The 22,303-nt window shown below is 41.2% G+C and overlaps 1 protein-coding gene across 3 annotated transcripts in view; it reads left to right on the top strand.

Annotated features, from left to right (window-relative positions):
- NOTCH2 (notch receptor 2) overlaps positions 1 to 22,303 on the top strand; it is a 208,282-nt gene that overhangs the window by 31,712 nt on the left and 154,267 nt on the right. Inside the window, exon 1 of one of the 3 annotated variants that reach the window (XM_019956708.2) lies at positions 1,218 to 1,552. The exons of the other annotated variants lie outside the window; for them this stretch is intronic. Coding sequence (XP_019812267.2) covers positions 1,480 to 1,552 — 73 coding nt within the window. The 5' untranslated portion in view covers positions 1,218 to 1,479. Of the gene's footprint in view, positions 1 to 1,217; positions 1,553 to 22,303 lie in introns of those variants that run through there. 3 annotated transcript variants of the gene reach the window in all.

A 22,303-nucleotide genomic window follows, 5' to 3' on the forward strand; every position in this document is an offset into this window, starting at 1 on the left:
CCATCCCCTGCTTGTCAGTCAAGGACCTGCATAATCTGGTCCCAACCTCCTCTCCCTCCTTGACTCTGGTCATTGCTAATAATGCCAGACTCATCTACTGATTCTCTTATTTGCTTTCATGATGGCTCTCGAATGGAATGCTATGCTCACACAAACTTTTTGTTTATTTCAGTTCTTTTCTTACAATAACAAGCCCACTTGTACCCATACCTGATCACATCCCCCACTCTCCTGTCAAGAAAGTAAGCATTATTTTGGTTATATTCTTTTACTATGTACTGTGTGGTATGCATCCATAAATAATATAGTTTTTCTTTGTATCTCCTTGTTAGCTTTTTAAAACTATCACTTTATCTCTATCTCTCTAGATAAATCTCATATTTATCTCTATCTATGAATATAGTCTTTTCAATTGTACTACATTTCAGTTTTAAAATATACCATACATTATTCATCCATTTCTTCATGGGTGGGCATTTAGTTTGTTTCCAAGTTTCAGATATTATCATCTTACAATGGGATATCCTTAGCTGATCTCCTTGTCCTATGCAAATTTTACTAACTTTTTAAGATTCTGCTTTCATCCCAGCTCCGCTATGAAAGAAGCAGCAAAGTCTCGGTCCTCAAAGCTAGCTTGTGCATCATGTGTCTTTAGTATCAGCCCATTGTACCAGGCACACTGCGGCACACTGCTACACAAAGTAAGGTACTTAAGAAATGTTTGCTAAATGAATGACTGAATGAATGAAGGGTGCAATACAGCCCATTCGATGGCTCTGCTCATTTTAAATGGACTTTGGCGCCTTGGCTCCCATAGCCTTCTTTGACAGCACTGGTCCTTCTCTGTCCCATTCCTCCAGCTAGCCGGGGAGTGTGTGGATGTGTGGTTGTATATGGGCGATACCCATCTCGCTGGATGAAGTCTGTCTCTCCCGGAAAGTTCACTACCCTAGTGATTCAAGTTCAGAGTCCTAACACAACCCCTGGCAAAGGCCCGGCCCTGAGAGACGCTCCAGCGCCGAGTGAGTTAAGGCGCGTCCGGACTCGACGCGGGTTGGCAAGCCTGGGGGGTGTCTGAGGACTCATAGTAGATCCCTCCGCGCGCAGCCCGGGCCGGCGCTTCTTCCTGCGGGAAACCCCTGGGTGCCGAAGGCGGCGGGGCCTGGCCGCGGCGACAGCGGGGCGGGGTTTGAGGTGGGAGGAGGCGGCCGAGGCGGAAGGACACACGAGGCTGCTTCGCTGCACACCCGAGAAAGTTTCAGCCAAACTTCGGGCGGCGGCTGTGGCGGCGGCCCAGGAACGGCGGACTTGGGGTGCAGGCAGTGGAGACACTGAAGTCTGAGCTTCGGGGCGCCGCGCGAGGCCGTGAGCCGCGGAAGTAGGAGGAGGGGAGGAAAAAGTGGGGGCTCCCCTGTCGGGACCCCCTCCCCATGTGGATCTGCCCAGGCGGCGGCGGCGGAGGAGGAGGCGAACGAGAAGATGCCCGCCCTGCGCCCCGCTCCGCTGTGGGCGCTGCTGGCACTGTGGCTGTGCCGCGCGGCCCCGGCGCGTGGTGAGTATCCGACCGAGGGGTGCTGTCCCCGGCTCCCCGGCTCACGCCCCTCTGGCCCGGCTGGCCACCTGGGGCGACCATTCCCATCCTTCCGTCCTCCACTTGGCGAGAAGGCCGGGCTCGGCCGTCGGCGTGCAGTGAGGCCACTTAGTTCCTAAAGTTTGGACAGCATCGGACCGCTCCCTGGGTGCGCCCCCTCCCCCTCGCCCCTCGCCGCCTGCAGCTCCCCACGCCTTTGGGTCCCACACACGCCTCCTCGGCCGGAGGGAGGCCGGGCAGCAAGCCTCAGCAGCTCCCTTTTTTGGAGCACTTGAGTTCGGGGATTGGGGAAATTTCGCCCATTTGGCTCCGTGTTTCCTGGGGTCGGGGGAGAGCCGGGGGCGGGCTGCCTGGGACAACCATCGCCAGCCGCGGACCGCAGATGGGCTGAGCGCAGGAATGCCAGATTCTGGCGTGGAGGGAGCGGGGGCAGGGCGTCCCAGCCCAGCGGCTTGCACCTTCACAGCCAGACTCAGCAATGCTGAAGGAAGGCCGACGGCGTGAATGGGTGGGTTTGGTTTGGATGGGGACAGGCTTTTGCTGCGCGCCCGAGTTCTGACGCTCTTGAGTTCCACGGTTCCCCACGAATCCGATGTGTAAAGTTTGGCTCGAGTCTTTGAAAGGTGGAGGCAGGAGCAGTAGGAAAACTGGTGTGGCTGCATGCTGAGCCACATGATTTAAAAATCTCTACTGCTGTTATTCTTTCCGAGGCGCAGAGCTCGGGCGCAGTTTCAGAGTCTGTGTCCAGCCTCAGGAATGTGGTGTGACGATCACCAACTCCTCCAACCTGGCAGCAGCTAAGGCTGTTCTTTTGGCATGGTTGGGGGTGGGGCAGGGGCGGGTGAAGAAGAGTGGATACGTTAATTCAAAGTGGTGCCTTCCAGAGCTTCTTTTTGGTTGGATATCTGCAACAGTCTTTCTGAACACGGTTGGATCGTGGAAAGGAAATCCAATCGTATCTTACCCATCCCACCCACAATCGTAGAATCCAAATTTCTTTCCATACTGTTTCGTGGAAAGAACCTGGGCTTTGGAGCTCTGCGCTTTAATCCTAGGTTCAAATCCAGCTCTGTTGTATGAACTCACCAATAAAATGGGAATGAAATTACTCAACTAATAGGATTAATTAAGAGAATGTATATTACACTGGTGGCAGTCAAAAGGTATTCAGAAAGTCCTTTGCAGGCAGGACTGTGTTTTTTTTTTTTTTTTTTGTGAACTCTCTGCTTCCAGTGGGATGGTGGCTTGTGCATGTTTGTTGAACTGAAAGTGGCCCCTTCTTTTCCTAGCTTAATCTGAAGAAAGTTTTACCTTTACCAAAAAACTTAGTACTTGAGCTATGACTCTTTGCAAAGAGAAAGTAATGAAGATGATGGGCTTTAGAAAGATTTGCTCTTTGTACATTGTTAACAGGCAGTCGACATGCCAATCACAGATGTTGAAAAGACATCAAAGTTATTTATCACATTGCTGGGTTGTTCAACACCAAACCTTTCTTGGAAAGTTCAAAGTCCATACACCTCCCGGTCCCTAAGAATTTCAGAAGTGGACCAAGGTGCTGTGTGATGATGAACCAAAACATATGATAGTATTTTTGCCTTTCCTTTTTCTTTGAGCGAAAGCTTTAGTAAAGTGTAAATTTAGGATAGAGGAATATAAACAATGGGCTAGTCTGAACATTATAATCCTTGGTCTACCATTAGCTTGTTTTAGTAAATTATCTTCATGTTCTGTCATCTCATCTATGAAAGAGAACCAGAAATCACTTATTTAGAGAGTTGGAGGGAATAATATGTTTCCAAAGTGATTTGCTAAATTAAGTGTTTAATGATAAGACATGTCAGGAATAGGATAACTGATACACAGGGCTTCTCTCATTTTAGGACCTATACTTCTGCCCTGATGAGGTACTGCTCTTACTAGCTAGCTTTCAGATGGACAAGCTGAGTGTTAGTGTTAGCTCAAAGACAGGATTTAGATATTTTGATTTCTAGACAGGTGTTCTTCAGAAGCTAAACTACATGGGAATGGAAGAGATTAAAAAGCCCTTTTCTTGGTACAGATCTTGAAACTTTTCAGAGTCTAGTAGTGAAAGCTTCTTGAATCTTCTCAATTTATTATCATTGTGTTTTGCCAAGGTATCAATTATAACACACCCTTTTAAACTTTTGAGTGTTCCTGTATTTGGCTAGTGGCCAGTTGTTAATTTAAACATGACTGAATTCCTGAAGCAGGGAGCTGTCAACCCATCTGTCTGATTGTCTAAACAGCTATCCAAGACCACCCCTTGCTCCTTGTTTTCTTTTGCTTTGCAATGGGAAGTCACTCCCTGGTTTTGGTGCCTGCTACACGATTTCTCAGTTGAATTCTTCTCTTGCTTTTAAAAAAAATCACAAAGAGTAATTGTTTATTCTTTCAGATGAAGATAAAATTTACCCTAGAGCTTGTTTCTTCTTATTCTTTCTGTTTTATTATGATTTCTTTTTGGGGAGGGAGGATGAGAGTGAATTTTTTTTTAGTCTCTCTTTTTCCTGATGTTTTTGATTTTTTAAAACTATCTACCCACATTCTTGATATCTCTGTGCCATTCCCACTCTGCTGCCTCTTCTGTGAGCTGCTTATAGCCTCGAACAGTAGCTTTTGGTTCACCTGAACTGTAGTTGCTGACTTCAGGACCTTTAGAAAATGTTTGAATTCAGTGGGATATGCTTGGATGCTTCAGACCAGCCTTACAATACATTTAAAAAATATCACACCCACAGAAATTCTATTTTGCCCACAAAATTTGCATTGATCTAGTTCCCACTCTCTGATGCCATTCCTAGTGGTCTCTCTCCTTACCTGGTCCACTGTGATAGAACAGAGCTCCACATCCTGGCTGCATCAACGTCATCTGGGCTGCCTCTTGGCCTCAACATCCAAGGATTCTGGCACAGTAGGTCTGAAATTCCGTATTTTGAGATTCTGTATTTTTCAAGGTTTACAGGTGATTCTGGTGCAGTAACTTGGTTGGAGCCCAGTCATATTTCATTATTCTCCAGCAGGTGTGTACCTGGGGTCTTTCCTTTTTAATGTTAATAATTTCCAGAACGAACGTGTTCTTAATCAGCCATTCCAGTTTTTAACCCTTCTGACTCCCAAAGACTTTTTAAATTGGTGACATAAAAGCTGTAGAGTAAATAATATCTTATATAAGAAATAATAAGTACTGTTTCATCTTGTTCATCTGAGCACAGTGGGTCCACATTGTCTCTTTAGAAGGGCTTCTTATATATATTTACATGATATTATTATAAACTGCCCCCTTCCTTTCCTCTCTGTTATCTGTTTTTCTTCAAGTTTCATTCATATGTATCATTTTTGGACACTTTGTCTATTGGTCCTTAATGGTTTTAGGGCAAAAAATTCTAAGCTATGATTTGAACGAGAATATAATCAGATTTTACATTATACTGATACTGTGCATACACTTTTAAGTGCTTCCTTTCTTGATATCTCTTGAACCACAACTTAACCTTTTATTTCACTCCCACTCTTTCCTTATTCTCCTTCTTTCATCTTTCCTTTCTCTGAAGATGACTTGAAGCCAAAGGATTTTCTTCTCCTCTACTTTTCTTTCTTTATCTGTCTGCCATATGCATTGTATTTTGGGAGGTTCACTGGTCTAGGAGCCAGAAGACCAAAATTTTTCCTCCAGGTCAGCTGTTAATTAGTCTTGTGATCCTGTGGGAGGGGCACTACTTTGGTCCTCCATTTGCTTAGGCACTTTGTTCATAATCACTGAGCCCATTATGGACACGTTGAGACAAGAGTCTCTCTCCTGTGGTCCTCAGTCTAGGGCCTTGTCCACTCTCCACACCTCTTCCATCTTTCGTATGAATGAGCTCATGCACACACACACAAATCCTCAAGTGCTTATTGTTAGTGTGCCTCTTGAGGAGAAGAATTGTGTCTTTTCATTTGTGTTTGTTCTAACACCCCACCCATCCATGGGGTCACGAAGAGTCGGATGAGACTGAGTGCACACAGCACACACAGCCCCTGTGCCTAGAACAGTGCTTTGGCATCTGATAGGCACTCAGGACGTATTTGTTTCATTGAACAATTACTTTTAGTAGTTTTCTTATTCTGGACTACTACAATACTTCAAGACAGTTTTTTTAAAAAGTAGTACTTGCAAAAGTTATTGCTCACCTTACATTTGGGGAAAACCGAATTTTCCCCTTCCCCAGATGTTTTATTTAAATTTGCCGTTTTGAATTTCTGTGTGTGTGTGTGTGGTGGTTTCTTCTCTCTCTTTTTTTCCCTGATCACTTCTGCAATTCATAAAGGTCACTTTTACTTTGGAATTTAACCTCACAGATGCTGGCATCCACCCTCTGCCTCTCACTTGAGTTGCCTGTACTGCTTCCTGTATTACTGTATTACTATGGCAGCAATTTCTGTTATTTTGTCCAGAGTTGCCACGCCTTATTGTAATTTGGACATTTTGAGGACTCTTGGAATATATTATTTTTAAAATTAGAATTAAAAAAACCCTTTTTTATATTGGAGTATAGCTGATTAACAATGATGTATAGGCTTCCCTTGTGGCTCAGTGGTAAAGAATTCACCTGCCAATGCAGGAGACACGGGTTTGATCCCTGATCCGGGAAGATCCTACATACTGCAGAGGCAACTAAGCCTGTGCACCCTGACTATTGAGCTTCTGCTCTAGAACCTGGGAGCCACGACTACTGAGCCCATGTGCTACGACTACTGAAGCCGGGCGCCCTCGAGCCTGTGCTCCACAACAGGAGAAGCCATCACAGTGAGAAGCCTGTGCATCACAACTGGAGAGCAGCCCCTGTTCTCTGCAACTAGAGAAAAGTCTGTGTAGCAGTGAAGACCCAGCACAGCCGAAAATTAATAAAGTTATATAAAAAAGGATCTATTAGTTACAGGTACACAGTAAAGTGATTCAGGTATACCCGTACAAATATCTTTTGTTTTTCAGATTCCTTTCCCATTTAGGTTATTACAGGATATTGATCCAAGTTTTCCTATGCTTTACAGTAGGTCCTTATTGGTTATCTACTTTAGTAGTATGTATATGTTATTCCCAAATTTAGGATAATTTGTTTAGATGATTTTTTTTTGAGATTTATTTCCTTGTGAGCTGCATATTGTAAACTTGAACTAGACTGAGCAGATATTTACATTTAGTATATTTGTTTTTTTCGCTCCAAGAGGGTTCCATTGAAAATCACTATCACCAATAAAAAGCAAAAGGTGACACATGGTAAATACATTTTTCAGAGAACCACAGAGGGTGAGCCATCTCCAGAATGAAATTTGTTCCTTGAGGGCAGAGACCATGTCACACGCATCCCTTCCCTGGCCTGTGCCTAGCATGTGGTCAGCCGGGCAGCAGGTCCTTCCTGGTCATGGCACCTGTGACTCCTGCTCTGCCTGTCCCAACTGTGGGACATTCTGGAAGACAGGTGATGGTGAGTCAGAGGTCTGTCCTTATAGTCCTTTCTGCTTTGAAAAGATCAGTTAAAGGTGGACCCCACCTATACGCTTTTATGCTATCTCTTTTTATTAATTAATGGGTAGTTGAAAGTTTCCTCTTTGTTGACTTATTTGTTGGGAGGAACTTTAAAAATTCACCTAGTCCTTCTATCTGTCCCATGGTGATTCTAATCCTCTTAGAACATCCTGGTTAAGGTGTAGCCTACCTTTTTTCTCCTTGATTACCTCTTCTGATTTGGACAGCTGTAATTCTTTGAAAGATCTTATATTCAGTTGTAATCTTCCTCCTTATGACTTGCACCCATTGGCATCTTCTCAGGAATTTGTCTCAAAGAGTCCTGAGCCTTTCGTGTTAGGGATCCAGAGGTACCTTTTACTGAACTGACACCCACCCTTCCATAAAATGAGTTAAACCCCGTGAGGACCTTGAAGATGATCCCATCAGGGCGATTGCTTGAGTTAATCGTTGTAGCCCCTATGGGTTTTGTACCTCCCTTTCCAGTTGACAGTAGGAAGGGAAGGGAGGGAAGCATTGGTTAAGCAGTGTTTCCCCAACCTGTTTTATAATAAGAACACCTGGGGTCTTCTGCTGGAGATTGCGATTCAGTGAGTCTGGAATAGTGTCTGCAAATTTGTATATTTAAGAAACGGCCAGGTAACTTTTATACTAGGGAAATTTTGGAATCACTGCAGAGAATCTAGGAAAGCTAAGGGCTTTTTTGTTTTGTTTATTTATTCTTTGATAGTGTTAGAGATGGGTTGCTTTGACTTTGGGTCCTGTGCTCAATTTTTTCTCCCTTGAAAGTGCCTGCTTCTTATTGAATGCCTAGCTCACTAGGGAGAAGAAAGCCACTCTGGTATCCTCAAAAGGCTAATAAAATTATTTAGTTGTAAAAAAGTGGGGTTTTTTGGCAGTTTATCCAAAGTCTTAGGACTGCCATGTGTGTGTCATGTATGACTTTGGTGGATGCCTCCTTGTTTCTCCATCAGGATATTACCTGAGATGCCAGAATACATAAAAGTTCCAGTTTTCTTGGTGTCTGTTAAAGAATTCTGTCCTCAGCCCTTGTGAATGATGCTGTGTCTTTGAGGATGTCTTTCTTGTTAACCCATGAACACTTATCTGGTGTCAGGGATTTCCCTCACATATGTTAGTGAAAAAAATATAAAGGTCATTCCTTTCAGGCAGTCCTGCTTTTGGGGTGTCTGCGCTGCTGCAGCAAATAGAATAAGGAAGGTAAGATAAAGGGGCTCTGGAGGACTTCTTGAGCAGAACTGAGCAGTCTGCAAGAAGGGGCTCAGAAGTGCGCCTCTAACAGAGACACTTGGTCTTGCTGTTCGTGATAGGAAGAAGGAAGTGGCTTCAGATCTGAAAGGATACGCTCATGGCCTCTAGATGGGACAAATAGCAGTGTTCGTTGGCAGTGGTAGGAAGTTGGCTGTAGGTCTGTTCTTTCTTTTCTCCTCCCCTGGAGAACCAGCTGTGTGGCAGAAAATACACTGTGACGTTAAAAAGAATAGTAAAGCCAAGAAGCGGGAATGATACAAGCCATAGCTAGGAGTGAGCAAAACAAAGCAATTATTATGTTAATTTGTTTATATATGTGAATATATAAGTTTCTATATAATACTCTAGTAGGAGCTCTAAGCTCTTAGCTCTAAGGCCTAAGCTATACGATTTATTATCTGTGTAGCTGTGCTGTCTTAGTGGTGTGTTAAGGAGGACTGTGGTGTGTTGTCAACCTTAACTTGTGTGTTTCCCCTAGCATCGCGTGGTAGGCAGTAAGGGTATTCTACTTTTCTAGCTGTGTAGGAGTCATTGACCAAATGGAAGATAGAGACCTGCCCCCAAGGAGCTGACATCATCATGGAGACAAGACAGATGAGCACACACAATTAGAAACATGAAGTACAGTTACTTAGTAACTTATCTATACTGGCTGAGAGCAGTTTCCTGCAGTCGGGGTGACTAAGAGCTGTAGGGTCTGGGGGGAGTAAATCTAGAAGCACCAGGGAACAGCGACCCCCCAGCTCACCCCTGCTGGGCTTGTCTGCTGTTCTCCTCTTTCTCTGTTGGAATTCAGAAGTAGCAAAACTTGACTTGGGGGAAAGACAAAGAGCCCTTTGTTTGGTGGGGGTGTAAATATAAATTTGGCACATGTTGTGGTGTCTATTATGTCTGTTAGTGGGTTTGTGGCAAGAGAGAGGGCTGTGTTCTGAGACTTGGATGCCTAGCCTGATCTTGGGCAAGTTAAGGTGGAAGTATCTCCTTTGGAAGATCTGGTTCTCAGTGGCAGTCGCTGAAGGAGCTTCTGGTCACAGTCAGGCAGTGACTTCAGTGCAGTGTGGACACACCCTGAGTTGCTGCCTCAGGTGGCATTGATTAATCATGCTAACATCTCCCTCACCCCTCTTGTGCTTGCCTTGGCAAAACCCTGTCCTACCGGCTCCTCAGAGTTTGGGCTTTACTGGATGATTGAATGAACTCTTAAGGGGTTCATTTTACTGTCTCTTGCCAGTCTTGAACTGTAGGCCAGTTACTACGGTCCAGCTCTGGAGCCCTTGATCTCCCAATCAGGCGGTGAGGGGCCTGTGTCTCTCTTCCCATTGCACTGAAGGACCTTCCCCAGAGACCTCTAGGGCAGTTTCTGGTCTTCAAGTCAGTTCCGTCTGCAGGATATTGGCAGTGACTCTAGTTCTTTGTATCAACCAAACATCATGCCAAGATGGATTCATCATCTCACAAAGGCAGGTTGTATCCATGGGCATTGGAAAACCTGTTTCTGGGTTAAGAGTAGTGCTCTCACCTCCTGTATTTATTTACAGGAAGAAAGCCTGGGTGTATTTTGTCAGGTAAGGAAAACATGATGATAATATTTTGGTTGGAGTCAGATATTGTCTCCCTAATAATATGGTATCTTTTAACAAATAGTATCCCTTTAAAATACAGTTTTGCTTGCTGACTAAAGTGTGTACAAGAAGCTGTGGTTACATTCTAAAGTATACTACCTCGTTCAGAGACAGGTGCACTTTAACATTGGCATTTGCTTCTTTTTCATCTTTTCACTCTCATCTCTGTTTTTGAGGAGATTCTGGGAGGCTTTTAAGCCTCAAAGATTAAATAATCTATTTTAACTAGTACCTAACAGGGAGAGGTTGCTATGCTGGCTTACTTCTTCAACATTCCAATAAGAGAAAAATTGATACTATTTAAGCACTAATACATTTTGTTGAGTTTCTGAATATGAATAGTCAGAACCCTAGATAGTGTTAAATTGTTAACTTCTCTAAACGGTAAAGTGGTATGCTGCAAAGAAACTTTTGTTTAATTCTCTGCTTTCATGTGCTTTTGTCTATAAAGTGTAGAGACTCACTGAAGTTTAAGGACGTGTATATTTTGATTATTACTTTTTACTGTTTTCTTTGCTGAGATATGCCTTTATTTGCTAGATCTTTTTAAATTGGAACATGAAGGACATTTACTTTATTAGAACATTTAAAGCACTTTCTAATCTTTATGAGGATTATTAGAGAAAAAAACATGTCTGTAAATCATGCACATTTGGGATGTTACTATATAAAGTAGTAACAATATGTCATGGTTCCTGTGACATAAACTTTAAAGAGATCGAAGGAAAATCTGATTGTAACTGAAAACAAACATTGTAACATTTAAAGGTAGGTTTACATAGCAATAGAATTATTCCTTATGTTTACATGTAATTAACTCATATTTATGCTTTGTTGATTTTCTCTGGCACCTTTACAAGAATTTTTTTGGGCGGGAGGTTTGGGCTTCCCTGGTGGCTTATTGGTAAAGAACCTGCCTGCCAGTGCAGGAGACTGGTTAGATCCTTGGGTCGGGAAGATCCCCCAGAGAAGGAAATGGCAACCCACTCCAGGATTCCTGCCTGGGAAATCCCATGGAAACAGGAGCCTGGCGGGCTGCATACAGTCCATGGGGTCATAAAAGAGTCGGACACAACTTAGCAATTAAACAACAATTTTTAAAGTAATTATATTTAAGGGTGGTTAAGGAGTTCATCACCAGCTCGATAAACATGAGTTTGAGCAAGCTCTGGGAGTTGGTGATGGATGGGGAAGCCTGGCGTGCTGCAGTCCATGGGGTCACAAAGAGTCAGACATGACTGAGCGACTAAACTGAAGGACCTTTGAAAAGTATAAGAAAAATCCACAGTCATGCCACTGTTAATACTCTGGTGTACATCATTTGGTCTTTTTATCAACTCTTAAAAATTGTAGATTTTATAATGTATATGTGATTTCTTGTTCTGCCTTTCTTTGATTTCTCCTTTGCTTTGGTTACATATTTGTCTCCATCATTTTTTTTTTTCCTGCATAAATGACACTTTATAAATGCCAGATATTAAATCTGGAATTTAAATGCCATTCTGTATAAATGATCTTTATACAGAAATTCCCCTCTTTAGGATATTTCTATTAAGCTAGATTTCCAGAAGAGAAATTACTGTGCCAAAGAGTGATTTTTTAAAATTGGGAAATAAGCAGAAAAACATAAAGAGAAAATTAAAATCTCCAATAATCCCATCACCTCCAATCAAAACCTCACTTAAAAAAAAACAAAAACAAAACCTCACTTAATATTTTGTTACATTTCATACAGTTGTTTTTCTGTGAATCTTACTGTAATTAAGATTTTAGCATATTATAGTTTTACAATATACTTCTGTACCACTGAAAATATTGTGAACACTTTCCTATATATGTAAATAATTTTTTTTTTCATATTTCTTTCTTTTTATTGAAGTATAGTTGATTTACAATATTGTATTAGTTAGGGCTTCCCTGGTGGCTCATTGGTAAAGAAGCTGCCTGCAGTGCGGGAGACCGGGGTTTGATTCCTGGGTCGGGAAGATCCACTGAGAAGGGATTGGCTACCCACCATATTCTTACCTGAAGAATTCCATGGACAGAGTTGCCTGGTGGGCTACAGTCCATGAGGTCACAAAGAATCTGACACAACTGGGCGACTAACACTTTTGGTGTACAGCAAAGTAATTAAAAAAGAATACATATACTCTCAGATTCTTTTCCATTATAGTTTATTATAAGATGTTGAATATATATGTATTTCCTGTGTATAAATATTTTTTAAGAACATGGTTTTAAAGGCTGTCTACTGTTTTATCTGAAGATTCTATTTTATTTAATCTGAGATCTAGTCTTGGTTTCCAGCTTTCATGATTATAAATAATGTTGTGATGAACATTCTCATATGTAAATAATGGTAGGAATATGTATTTTCTTAACATAAATTCCAAGAAGTCAAATTATTTTATCAAAGAAGATGGACCTTTGTGTGGCTTTTGATACACATTGCCAAATTTCCTTTCATATAGTTTGACCAAGTTATACTGTATTAGTTGAGTATGAGACTGTCCATGTTTCCAACCATCATCAACACTGGTTTTATTTTTACAACTCTTTTAACAATTTGATAAGTGGTAAATGCTACCTCATCCTAATTGGTATCTCTGCTTACAGTAATCTTGAATGTTTTTCATGTGATCAGTGGCCATTTCTATTACCTTTTCTTTTTATTTATTTTGGTAAATTGTGTCTTTTATTCATCAAGGTATTTTGTTTTTGGTTACTGATTTGAAATATTTCTTTAAATATTAAAGGTATTCTCTTTATCTTTAATGCGTCAAAACACACATGGATACATTGAACTACATCATATCAAATTGCTACCGGTATTGATATATCAAAAATTATTTAATAGCTTTAAAAAAATCCTTTGATTTCTAATGCACTTGGTCAATTTTCTGTATATTTGTTAACTGGTATTTTCTGTAATTACTTTAAAATTCTAATCTGACTGTATTATAAATCAACAAGCTGTCAGTTGTGTGTGCCCAGAAAATGCACATTTAGTATCTTTTAAAAAGATACTGCAGGAAGCAAAAAAAACCAGTCTGTTCTGAAGCAAGCTCTGTTTTGGGGTTGGTGGAGGGTAGCCTGCTTCTGTCTTGTCTTTTTAGATATCCAGGATCTTGGACCATCCCTGAAAGGGGGACCTGATATCACTACTAAATCTGGCATTCTGACCTAATTTATAGTTGTGCAGTGGTCTAGCCGATCCATTTGGTTAGCCAACAGGATGACTAAGATTCTTTCTCCTCTCTCTTCACCAAATTGATTAGTTGTGGGACAGAACTGATTGAATCAACCTGTTGTTTTGGCACCCCACGAACACCACCTGTTTCTTAGATTTCTCCCTCCAGCCTCCCACTGGCCTTGCTCAGTGCTGTGTGCACAGTGGGTAGGAGATCCATGTTGTTGCTGAAGAATGTTGCAATAAAGAAGAGTAGATTGCTTTATTTCCCCACACTTGTATGTTCTTAAGGCATCCTGCTGCTTTTGACATAAGAGTTCCAGCTGAACTGCTATATGTGGCAGCTCTGTGGGTCTTAAGTGTTTGATTCAGAGTAATTTCAGGCAATATGAATGCTTTCTTAAGTATCATTGGAATTTACTGGGCTGGTTGTTTGCCAGCTATTACCATATTTAGCATGAGGAGACCTGGAGAACAAGGACATTTCTGACCAACCAAAGAAGGAAACCTCTCTGAAGGATTGCAACTTTTTTTTTTTTTTTAAGGTATAGGTTAAGAGAATTGCTAGAGTGAGAGTCCAGTTTGTGTCCCCCGGGCTTTGATATTCTGCCCCATCCACAAAATTAACTTATGCATGGGAAAAGAGGTTTGATGGTTAAGCTCTTTCTCACCCTGAAGTCTATTAATACTGTTTCTGGGAGGAAATTAGAGAATTCTTACTCATAGACTGCACTGAGAGGCTTAATCAGCAGGTGAAGTTGTTGCTTAAAAACAGGTTAATGGGTGTTTGTTCTCATCTTTCTTCTTGAAGGCTTATTACTTTTCTGCTTTGTCATGATCTGAATTTATTTTGGCCCAATCCTTTTCTCCCTCCTACTTTTGAAATTATCAGCCTTCTCTCTGTGACTTAAAATTTCTCTGCCTGAGTTTTTCCATTTTAAAGATGAAGATAGTATTTGAAAGGACCACTCGGTACAATTAACATAAAACATAAAACGACCCTAACATTTACATAGCGATGCGGAGTTTACAGAACACTTTTACACAATTGCCTCCTTTAATCTCACAAAATCTTGGTTGAAACTGAGCCTCTGAGGGGCTAGTTGGCTTGTATACCATTGTTTAGCCCTAGATAATAAGTGACAGAGCTGGGACTTAAACTTGTGGTTTGACTTTTAAAACCTCAGCTCTTTTTTGCTTTTTAAATGTTTAATTCTTACTATGTGTCATTCTCTTAGGGCTTTATATATTTTTTTCTCCTTTAATTCACATGGCTGTCCTTTGGGTAGACAGTACTTAGCTATACTACAGGTAAGGAAATAGGAGCATAGACTCATAGCTTTGGGTGTTGGGGTGAATAATAAGGTGGTTAAAGGATGGAGCCAGGATTCAGACCTCTAGCTCTTGGGCCTCTGTAGTCAACCATGGCACTTTATTCCCATTCATACAATCATGCCTCACAACAACCTTTGAGATGGGGAGTAGGAGAAACTGAAACCGGTAACGTGCTCAGGATAATGGAATTAGTAAGTGGCAGAGTTGGGACTGATTGAATGATTGATCTAGTCTACTTGTCTCCATAACCCTTACTCATTGTATACCCTCAAAATACATGTTTTTAATCATCTGTATATTGATAAGATTGTCAGCTCATTGAACATAGGAGCCAGCTGTTAGAAATCATTGGTATGTTCTGAATAAAAGGATTGATTTTAGTTGGCTAATGGCCCTGGCCTTTTCTCAGTTGATTTCTGTCATCAGGACAAGCAGATTGAATTTGGGTTGAGAGGAAGGGAGTTCCAGTTAAGGGGGTCTTTAAGCCAGAATGGGTCACAGCTATGAGCTCTTCAGAAGCCTGCTTTCAAGATCAGTGGCCCAGCTCCTGAGGGCTCTGCCGGGGGACATTTTTGTTTGTGTTTGAGAGACTTCTCTTTGAGAGGGAGTTGTGAGCTTAGGGGAGAAAGGGTGGGGATACCCCGGGCTCTTAACTCACTGGCTGTGTCCCTGTTTCTTAAGCACTCTGTGCCAAGATTTCATTATTTTTAAAGTGAAGGTAATAGGAGCATGTAATTGCTAGGTTGTTATGAGGGTTCAGTAAGTGAATGCGTGTTACACTCATGGTATGGTGCCTGCACGTAGTGAGAGTGCAGTAAATAGCGCTGCTGTTGGTGATGTTATTTTGTGTTGCAGCATAGACTGGCTTTTTGTTGCTTTCACTTCTTTTTAATCAAAAGTGGATGAGTGATTCAGATCCTCGGTGAGAAATAGGAGCTTCATGTTTGCCGCATGTAGATTGTTCACTGGTTTCCTGTGAGCCTGTAAATATTTGGGGGTATTGTATTTGAGTCTGTTCCTTTAATGGGGTATACTTCCAACTTGGAGAATTTGTCTACCATCCAAATTGTATTGATAGGTGCTGAATAATTTCCCCTTATTTATTAACCAGACATTTGTGGTTGGATTAGTTTAGTACAGGAACTATGATTTTTTTTGCCTGAGATACAGCTTTGAGGAGAATGTCAGGGGGACACTCTTGTTCCCCCCTTTCCTATGACATGATAAACATCACCCCATGCCATCTGGTGTCACCATGCATTCGGTGCCTTAATTAGACTTATAGCACTAAATGAACTATCTCTTTGAAATAACAGAAGTACCTCATGGTCTGTTATCACAACTTTATGGGCTCCCGGAGATTTTGGAATCTCAGACTGTGAACCACCCATCCAGTCCATCCCTGATTTACAGATGAGGAAAGCAAAGCCTCCAAACTCCTTAGTCAAATGATGTATCAGTATGTTGACCCTCTGTTTTTGAAATCTGAGAAGGGAACAGTGAAGCAGTGGGAAGGGTGGGGTGGGGGAAAAGTGTGGCTATGTTGAAAATGTCAGTGATAGCAGATAAAATATTTGCCTGTGAGACCCTGCCTGTCTCTTTGGACTTCTTTGTAATGGTTAAGACAACCCAACAGGGCTGGAGTCGTTAGTGATTCAGAATCGGATTAGCCAGGACTGGTGGAGTTACTTTCTCAGCAAAGGGTTTCATATTTTAACATTTGTTTCCCATGACAGTTTGCTTATTCTTAAGTTTTGGCAGCCATGAGCAAATGGTTGTCAGGTTTTTTGTTTTGTTTTGTTTTAAGACAAAACTCCAAATTTTATTTTGCCAATTTAATAAACTGTATTCTACCTACCACTCCTTCTGCTCCCTCTGTAATTATTGATCAAACTTTGTTTTTCAGTTGTGGAAGTACTATGAAAAGTTTTCTTTTGTACCCTGAGATATTTATAATTTTGTGTAAGCACACTGTTTACAGAAAATCTAAGTGGTGCATATGTTAACTCAAATACCCTTAAAACACTTAAAATATTTTCCAATAACTTAATTCTCCCCCCAAGGGCAGCTGTAGCCACTTATATTAAAAGAGAGGAGGTATATACTAAGGGTAACAGTTATTTGAATGTAATTAATGTAGATAAATGGGAATGTTACTTTGGAGGAACTGGAGTATTTGCATCAAAGCTGACTGGGGCATCAGTTCAGTTCAATCACTCAGCCGTGTCCGACTCTGCGACCCCATGATTCGCAGCACTCCAGGCCTCCCTGTTCACCACCAACTCCCGGAGTTCACCCAAACTCATGTCCATCGAGTCGGTGATGCCATCTAGCCATCTCATCCTCTGTCGTCCCCTTCTCCTCCTGCCCCCAATCCCTCCCAGCATCAGAGTCTTTTCCAATGAGTCAACTCTTTGCATGAGGTGGCCAAAGTATTGGAGTTTCAGCTTCAACATCAGTCCTTCTAATGAACACCCAGGACTGATCGCCTTTAGGATGGAGTGGTTGGAACTCCTTGTAGTCCAAGGGACTCTCAAGAGTCTTCTCCAACACCACAGTTCAAAAGCATCAATTCTTCGGCGCTCAGCTTTCTTCACAGTCCAACTCTCACATCCATACATGAGTACTGGAAAAACCATAAACTGGGGCATGCTTCTTCATTAATAGAGTGAACAAAACAAAAACTGCCCTCCTGAAGCTTATAAGAAGTAATGGTAGTTTCCATATACTGAGAGTTTATTATGTGACAGATGCTTGGGGGAAAAAGTGCTATACCTGTTTGATTTTAGACTGCACAGTAGGTGTTATAATTTCTAGAGAAAGATTAAGGCATGGTCATCCAGGTCGCCTAGTTAGTGATGTAGACCAGTAGGTGGTGTGGACCAGGATCGGGAACCCCCTTTGTCTGCCTCCAGAGCTCACACATTTACTCACTGTAAGAGATGTCATTGTCTCTTAGGTGGAATCCTGTAGCCCTACAGATAATGTAACTTTGGATTTAGTAATATTTTCTGCATTAAATTGACTTAAGTTTTGCTCTTCTTAACATCCTACCTCTGAATGGACATTGCATAATGTGGAAACAATTTAAATGTCAAAATTCCATTCTGAGGAGTTGCAGTTCTTTCTAAATCTTTTTGAAAATTGGAAGGATAGATTTATATTTGTTGTAAACCAAGGAAAGTGGTTTCGAATTGCCCTCCTGATTACTTCTTGATCTTAAAAGAAATTCTTTAGTAGATTAAGACTAGATTAATCTAATTCCTTAGATTAAGGAATGAATGTGTAGCTTTAAAAAAAAATTTTTTTTTGGAAGACTTAGAATAACAATTCAGAGCCATATGTGTGCCAGCCTTTTAAATTGCAGATAGCTTTTTCTTGACTGGGCACTTGTATTCTTATTGTATCTTTCTGAAAGGGATATAAAAGACCATGTATTAATAAAATGATCGGAATGCCTCAGCATATGAAGGTGGACGTAACCAATTACTAAAACTGCCCAGGACTAACCTGTCTTGGCCTGGGAACTTTGAAATTAACTGTGTGTAGTGTTTCTACATATGTCATTACGGAAAAAGCATGGAGGTAACCTTGGCTTTTCTTCTTTTCTGTGAATCTTTTCCATGTTATCTCCTTTGTCACTGAAAATTGGTGGTCATCTATAATAACAGACGAGAGAAGTATGTTTGACATCAACAGATAATCCCAGATAGTGTCTTCTGTTTTAAAATGCAATACTAAACATGCATGCTCAGACACGTGGGTCTTTTCAGACATACTGGACTTTCTCCTTCAGATTCAGTTGCGTTTAGCTGCCTGTTGAAAGGTAAAGGAGAGAATGCCCTGGGATATGAAGGATAATGAGAGAATAATGACAGTAAAGGTTGATTATTTATGACTTTAGATATCCTTCCAACTCCATTTTGATGTTCACTTTAGCATAGCTGCTGAGTTTTGGCACCAGTTAGGCCTCGCTCTGAGTCTCAGCTAAGAGTATTATACGAGTCACTTCGCTTCTCTTAAGTCTCAGTTCCCAGTTTTATGTAACGGGAACGGTAATAATAACTAACTTGCAGGACTGTATGTATGTATTGGAAACAGCATACTGAATTGCATGGTTCTGGGTACAAAAATCAGTGCTCAAGCGCAGGTGGCCCCAGAGTTTAAACTTGATTAGCATCTTTTCAGTTTCTCATTTGGAAGATATAGTCTAGGAAGACTTGTCTTCTTGTTTTAATTTCTTTTAATGATTCCCTTTGCACTGCTTCATTGCCAAGGCAGGATTATGGACCATCTGAAGAACAGACTAAAGCACTATCATCTAGTAATGTAAAATTTACAGGATTAATTGTGTAAATTAAAAGCCTTTCTAATACTTGTGTCTGCCCAGTTTACAGCATCTTGCTCCTTTCACCTCAGAAGGAATTGGTTCATAGAAAAAAATTGTTTAATACTTCAAGTCAGAGTCAGGGAACTCTTTGAATCAGGAGGATCTACTTGGTTGGCTTATTTGTTTCCATCTTTCACCCCGGAGTCTTCATGGAAATCAGGTTTGAAATGTTAGAAGCAGTTGGCTTTCAGCATTGGGAAAGCTTATCTAATCAGGCATGTGAAGTGGCCTATGTCAGATTTCTGTGCCAGAGAAGGCTAGGGGAGGTTTAGGAGATTATCGCTTCAGCTTGTAATTCCTGAGCATTGTTGAGACACTAGGAGAGCAGTGAGGAAATATTTTTAAAATTTGTTGAAATTGGCTACACCAGCTGAACACACATAATAATGTCCCATCCCCATTTAGGCTGGGCTCATTATATAGGTGTATGCAATCTAATTTAATCATGTAATTGTTTATCATTTTGGGGCCAGATGGTAAAGCTTTTATGTTTCACAGGATTTTGGATTTACATACAGTAATATTTTACATTAAATAGTGCTTCCTGGCTTATCATCGCTTTTGTAAACATGATCTTATTTGAGCCACCAGTGAAATCAACTAAGGAGGAAGGGCTGTTGATTTTTACAGATGAGAACAATTAAGTCTCATAGCTTAAGGGAACGCCTCTCAATCACACGGTGAGTATATGGCAGAGCCATGATTCGAACCCACGTCTAATTTCTAGGGCAGTTTTTGTTTCATTACATCACATCGCTTGCTCTGTAATGTCACTAACTCTGAGTTCTGTCCCCCGTGATTTGAAAGGATCCTCTTCACTTCTGTTTGATTAGTTGTGTCAGTTAGAGCTTGACAGCGGTGAAGCAGAGGTTGAGGATTCTTTCCCCAGGTGGATTTAGCTTTTCTTAAAGCTGTTCTGTGCCTGCAGTAACCATTTGTCTCTGTTGCCCGGAAAGGATGTTGATCCAAAGTGAAACAGGCTGGAGAGTATGGCTAACTCACCTCAACCCTTCACAACTTCAATATATTCTGCCAGTGAGTACATATTGTTGTGTTCCTTTACATGCATTTTATGTGTTCTGGTGTCTGTGTCTTAGTACTTTTTCCTCAGCTGTTTTTAATGTCTCAAACCTTAGTTTAGTTCTCTTTGAATGGCCTGGAGCGTCTTTGTTATTCCTTGCATGCTAAGCCGCTTTAATCGTGTCCCGACTCTTTGTGACCCGCCAGGGTCACTGTAGCCTGCCCGGCTCCTCTGTCCATGGGATTCTCCAGGCATGAATACTGGAGTGGGTTGCCGTGCCCTTTTCCTTGATGTTCCTACAGCATGGGCTACTCCTTTGTGTAATTTTATTTTATCGCTCTTGGCATTTCTCTCCTTAATCATCATAACCTTAAACAGAATGTAAATTGTGTACAGATGGGCGTGTCTGTCTTGCAGTGTCACTTATGTAAGTGCGTTTTAGCCTTTCTTTTTTCCTTTTGATCAAAATGAGGAAATAGAAAATGTTTTGTTATGGTAGTTTTATGCATACACCCACAAGGAAATGCATAGCCAGCTTCTGTGGGAACTGTAACTGATACATTTTAGGGAAGAAAATGCATGATAGCTAAAATTTTAACTCTGCCAAATGGTCATGGGGAAAGAAAGCAAAATGATGAAACACATATTGCACTTCAGTTTAGCTTACTAATTCTGAGGCTAAAAACATATGAGTCTGTGACTTGTTTACATATATTTGGATATGAAAGTATGCTGGGTTTTCCACAAAAATGCATTTCACAAGTTGTACTTTGCAGTCAAGGGAACCATCCCAACAATTGCTCTTTCAGGTGTACAGTGCAGGAGAGTTTACTGCCAAGGGTGGCCAGATAGTTGAAGTTCTGACATGTCAGTGTCAACAGACTGCCAAATGGACCATTTTGTCTCCTCCAGCAGTCCGGTTGGACATTTGGCCGTGCCCTGTGGTCAGCTGAGAGCTTCCTCAATAAAAGCCACTGTCATCCAGCCACATGGGGGATGCACCTCTTTCACTAGGATGGATCTCTTTCACTGGAAGAATCTGGCAGCTGTGTATCATGAGAGCTGGGATTCCCCATGCTCCATCATCCTGAGGACAGTGTTGATGGTAGCACTGTTTTAGTTCCTGAGGCACATAGATTATTCAAAATGCATATCATTTGTTGGTAGGATATTGGGAATTGATTAAATTTTTTAATGTATGTCAGATTGAAATGAATAAGCTTGTTATATTCACTGTAGTAAAGAAATATTTATGGTTTTGGTAAAGTTTGATAACTTGGATTTTTTCCTCAAACAGACATCCCAAGTTTAAGTGTGTGTGTGTGTGTGTGTTGGGAGGAAGAGAGATAAACCTTGAAACTGTGTTTTAGAAAACTGTTTTCAAATAGTGCCTAGTCTCAATTGGCACCAGAGAATAATTATCCAGACTGCTATTCAGTTCTAGTGAAAAGTTTAGGGAAGTTGTAATGAGTTTAATAACCATCTGCACAGTGACATAGAGGGACACACCCAATTACACAAGACCTGAGTCTGAGAACTGTTGATGTGCAGTCATCTCATCAGCATCTGCTCATCATTATCAGCAACAATAATGGCTCAACTATGTCTTTGGGGCCACATGAAAGGACAGTGTACTCATAGCTGAGGGCAAGTCAGACCTGACAAAAGCATAGTCTTCCCTGACCCTTTGTCCTCAGACCACCATTTTGTGAGGCTTTGAAATAATTCACTTTATTTCTTGTATGGCATTAATTTTCCTGTTTAGATACTGTGTCTTTCCAGTTCAAATTTTTGCTAGAACCAGGAAGGATAGTGTACTGTGGGTCATTTTTCTAACCCGTTTCCTTGTGATACAGTTCATGTCAGTGGGTTCATGCTGCTTTATGTGTAGGAAAGTGTTCACTATCTTTTCTAGTTTACACCTTTGTTACACCTGTTGTCAAACTGCTTATGAGCACTTTGTAAAATAAATCATTTTGGGCTCTGTGAGTCAGAGGGAAGGAATCCGTTCATAGGGGTGAAGTGGCATGTTGAGAAGATAATGTCTAATAGACTGCAAAGCGTTTTCATGTGCATTGTATCTTTTATAAGGCCATGTGTTCATTTGTGGAGACTGAGGCAGAGACCTTGTGAGACCAAGTCCAAGGTCATACTGTAGGTACCAGGGTTAGTTGGAGAACCAAAATCCAGTCTTTCTATTCTTTGGTGTGTAACAGGGTCATTATTTTATTGACAGAAATATGGGATCTTTCTTTTTTTAAAAAATACCCTTTTACCTTTGGAGGGTATGTTAGCATTTCTTTCCAGAGCGGAAAGAAAGTAGTTAATATTTTTCTGCTTTTTGATAAAAAT

Source organism: Bos indicus, chromosome 3, assembly GCF_029378745.1.
Source record: "Bos indicus isolate NIAB-ARS_2022 breed Sahiwal x Tharparkar chromosome 3, NIAB-ARS_B.indTharparkar_mat_pri_1.0, whole genome shotgun sequence".
In the NCBI taxonomy this organism is placed as follows: Eukaryota; Metazoa; Chordata; class Mammalia; order Artiodactyla; family Bovidae; genus Bos; species Bos indicus.